A 4,646-nucleotide genomic window follows, 5' to 3' on the forward strand; every position below is an offset into this window, starting at 1 on the left:
AGGGGGGGGGGGGGGGGGTATGTACAGGATGCCAGAAGATGGGTCCTGGGAGAGGTGTATATTTCCCTTTGTTCGGGTTGTGGTCCCTTTTTTTTTCAGTCTTTTTTTCTAAGCCCTATCTCTCTGATGAAAGGGAAATCAAACTGGACAAGCATAAGGGAGCAGGGAGTGTTTAGCTAGGAACCGTACTGACTGGCACAAAAAAGGAGAAGAAACAAGGGAACATGCCAAGAGCACAAATAAACAGTCAATAATATAATGCAATACATTGCAACAACACGTGTTTTAAAAAAGATTTCTAAGCAGTAGAAAAATTGGAGTTTTAAGGTGTCAGCAGAATTAAATATGATGTGGACAAACCATCAGTATATATATACACTGAGTGGCCAGATTATTATGACCACCCCATGAGTACTTCGTTGGGCCACCTTTTGCCTTCAATACTGCGGCGATTCTTCTTGGCATTGACTCCACGAGATGTTGAAAGGTGATGCGAGGAATCTGACACCATGCCTGATGAATAGCACTGTCCAGCTCTGTGAGATTTGATGGTTGTGGAACCAGCTGCCTGATGGCTCTTTCAACTTCGTCCCACAAATGCTCAATTGATTCATCGGACCACATGACTTTTTTCCAATGCTCGACTGTCCAATCCTTATGTTCCTGTGCGGATTGGAGACGTTTTATCTTGTTAACTGCAGACAGCAAAGGTGTTCGAACAGGCCTTCGGGTTCCATATCCCATACGATGCAGTGTACGGCGAACAGTGCGTTCAGAGATCATTTGAGAGGGACCCTGATTAAGATCTGCAGTAATTTGATGCACTGTTGCCCTTCTGTTGTCTTGTACCAGTCTTGCCACTCTCCATTCTGCCCTAACATTGACTAGTCGCTGACAGCCACAATTTGCACGTTCAGACCCAGATTTTTGGCTGACAGTCGAGTCTTTAAACAGCTGCTCTTGAACATTTAACAAATTCTGCTGTTTTGCTGATACTCGCTCCATGGCTCTGAGCGCCAACAATCATCCCACGTTCAAAGGCTGTTAAATTGCGTTATTTACCCATATCTCCAGAAAAGAAATCACTTCTACTGTCGTGGTAAACAACCTGCTTCCCTATTTATAATGGTCTGGCCCTCTAGCAACTTCAGCGCAAAATTATAGCTAATTTGCCTACAAACGTCAGGTGGTCATAATAATCTGGCCACTCAGTTTGTGTATATATATAGATCGATATATATCCATTTCATAATTAAATAACTAAGTAGGTCTACCCTAGAAAAACCAAAACACAGTTCTTTAATAGCCAACTCTGCATTTACCTTGTTCTTTTGCATTAGCAGTACTGTCAATATAGATATAGTAAAAGAAAAGAGCATCACGCTTTAAGAATATTTCAATAACTGCAGATAACTGCTAATTAAATGCTGAAATGTAATGAGATGACTGGAAGTATTTCATCAATGCCTCCTTTTAAAACAAAACCTCAACTTAATTAATTTCATTAATCTGGAGCTATGCATATCTATTGCAATGTCACGACATAGCTAACAATGTTTTTACTTTACAACAGAATCTGAAAAGACAATCTGCAAAGCACAAGTCAGATAGCAATTATACCACCAAGGCTGCGGAAAGTGCTGAGAACTTCAAGAAGAATCGCTATAAAGACATCCTTCCATGTGAGTGGAAGAACCCTGTCACATCAAAAAACATTATTATTTAAAATGACATACATGTTGGTTTTGTTTTGACTTTACAATTTTAATTTTATAAAATCTTGAGATAAATTTAAAAAAAAATGGAAATGGAAAATTTCTACATCTATCCTGCTGTTGCTCAGTGTATTGACATGCAACAATTCTTACATCACCCAGTTTCATCAACAGGTGGTGCTGTAGGAGAAATCTGTAATTGCCACTTCCAGTCGTGGGAAAACTTGGTAACAGATTGCCAGAGAAGGTCCCACTGTTACTGCATGAATGGCTTTCAAGCAAATGGTGGATTTCAATGTTAACTTCTTTCAGCTGTAACCATGCCACAATTATCAGCATGCTTAATTATGGTGACCTTTTCATGAATCTTGCATTGATTAAGACTGCTGTATGCATCTTTCTGCTGACTTACCATTAATTGTAGGTCATGATGCTAAACTCAAGAGTTAAATCTTAAAAATGCATGAACTATAATCCCATGTTTCATTTTCCTAATTTGTAATAAGATTGTAGTCCATCACAGGAGTGAGCTTGTAGCACACAACACACACAGGGACCATGGGGAACAAAAGTAGCCACCCTCCAGAAGGAAGGACAGTGTCAGCACCAATTCAGAGATGATTTGAGGATCTATTGTTGAGTGATACATAAATAAGATACATTTTTGTTAATAGTTGAGATACTTGAATGCATTTTTAAGACTTCACTCCCAAATTTAGTGTCACTTTAAAGCTGGATCACTGCAATGCATACATGTTATATTCATATATACAACCCTCTATATCAGGTGTCAGCAACTTTTTACACACCAAGTGCCATTTTTGAAACCATGAGACAACCGAGTGCCAGTGAACAATAGCACGCTGTAGTGTTAGTTGCAGTTAATTTTTTTCACTCCTAGCTGTACTGCCAATAGTAAGTTAAACTCACTAATTATTTTAATGTGTTTACTCCGCCAGTAGCAGCACAACTATAAGGGAAAACATTTAATAACTGGTGCACACACAAAACATGTTCATATTTACATGTGCTGAAAAGTAAAGTGGACTTTTTTAGTGTGATCCCTGTGTCTTTATTTCATGGTTCAGTTGTGCTATCTCTGGCCTGTAGGATGTTACTGTCAGCTGACCTCAGACCAGCACCAATGCATACTTTGAATGCCAGATCTCAGAGCACCACCAGTGCCCTGCAGACTTCAGGCCATCATCACCAATGCCCTGCAGACCTCAGGCCAGCAGCACCAATGCCCTGCAGACCTCAGGCCAGCAGCACCAATGCCCTGCAGACCTCAGGCCAGCAGCACCAATGCCCTGCAGACCTCAGGCCAGCAGCACCAATGCCCTGCAGACCTCAGGCCAGCAGCACCAATGCCCTGCAGACCTCAGGCCAGCAGCACCAATGCTTTGCACACCTCAGAGCAGCAGCACCAATGCCCCACAGGCCTCAGGCCAGCAGCACCAATGCCCTGCAGACCTCAGGCCAGCAGCACCAATGCCCTGCAGACCTCAGGCCAGCAGCACCAATGCCCTGCAGACCTCAGGCCAGCAGCACCAATGCCCTGCAGACCTCAAGCCAGCAGCACCAATGCCCTGCAGACCTCATGCCAGCAGCACCAATGCCCTGCAGACCTCAGGCATTTTATTCTTGAATACTGAAGGGGAGGTTTAAATCCTTGTCAATTTTAATTGTAGCCTGTGTCCCCATTGGGGAGATTCATCCCTCTATTTCTCATGGTGACTATTGTCAATCAGAACAGGTGCCCCAATTTGAGGACTTTCTGTCTAGAAAGTCCTCAAATTGGGACACCTGTTCTGATCACAAATCTCTAAGATATGAATTTCCTTCACTTTTTCCTGTTTCCTGCACGGGAAGTGATGGGAAATCTCCCCAGCAGGACACCGGCAACCAAAAATTACCTGACAGGGGTTGTATAACCTTTCGCTACTCTAAGATTTGGCTTTACCTATGCTTTAAAATTCAGTTTATGTACTTTTTTTCTGTACAAATCTGGTGCAGTGTACAAGGTCAAGATCCCAATGACTCCTAATGTCAGTGGCTTTGAAAATGTATTTTTGTCCTTTGTTCTTTATGGAGGGACATCCATAATTGACAAAGAAATGTTATTAGGTATTTGTTACATACATACGCCAAGTATCTGACACAAACGAGGCACATATTCTATACAAATGTTATATATTTGCTGTATATTATTTTCAAGACATGCATCATGCACCAAAAACCAGCACTGTGAAATGAAAGCAAATGTTCTGGCACGTTCTGCTCACATATCTCTGCCTATTTTTGTATTCCAGTTGACCATAGTCGTGTGAAACTCTCTCTGATAACATCTGATGAAGATACAGATTTTATCAATGCTAATTTTATCAAGGTACTTATTACAATATATATTTCAATATACCTATGGATGATATGTATGTAATATACATATATGGAAGAACAATCCCAGAAAAAAACACAGCTTCAATGCAGGAGGGATTTGTAGAACAAGCCTATATCATAAAACAAAGAAAACGCCTGCTTGTCTAAGGAACCGGGGCTTAGTGTCCAGCACTTTGGCCGTGCAGCACTGGGGGTCCCTGGTCCCAGTCAGATCACTATCTGCAAGGAGTTTGCATGTTCTCCCTGTGCTTGTGTGGGTTTCCTCCCATACTCCAAAGACATGCTGGTATGTTAATTGGCTCCTGTCTAAATTGGCCCTGTATTTATGCATGTGAGATAGAGACCTTTGATTGTAAGCTCCTTGGGGGCAGGGACTGATGTTAATGTGCAGTATGTAATGCACTGTGCAAATTGTTGGTACTGTATAAATACCTGTAAATGAATACATGAACTACACTCAGGTCAGTTCCAGACTAATATGGTCCAGGACTGACAAGTAATTCTTGATTGAAGGGGGGGGGGGGGAAACCT

At 41.7% G+C, this 4,646-nt stretch overlaps 1 protein-coding gene across 1 annotated transcript in view; it reads left to right on the forward strand.

The window, feature by feature from the left end:
- Positions 1–4,646, forward strand: part of PTPN22 (protein tyrosine phosphatase, non-receptor type 22) — a 100,895-nt gene that overhangs the window by 45,645 nt on the left and 50,604 nt on the right. Inside the window, exons 2-3 of the mRNA XM_018569803.1 lie at positions 1,574–1,682; positions 4,028–4,104. Coding sequence (XP_018425305.1) covers positions 1,574–1,682; positions 4,028–4,104 — 186 coding nt within the window. The remainder of the gene's footprint in view (positions 1–1,573; positions 1,683–4,027; positions 4,105–4,646) is intronic.

Source organism: Nanorana parkeri, unplaced genomic scaffold (assembly GCF_000935625.1).
Source record: "Nanorana parkeri isolate BGI_ZX_2015 unplaced genomic scaffold, ASM93562v1 scaffold1401, whole genome shotgun sequence".
Taxonomy (NCBI): domain Eukaryota; kingdom Metazoa; phylum Chordata; class Amphibia; order Anura; family Dicroglossidae; genus Nanorana; species Nanorana parkeri.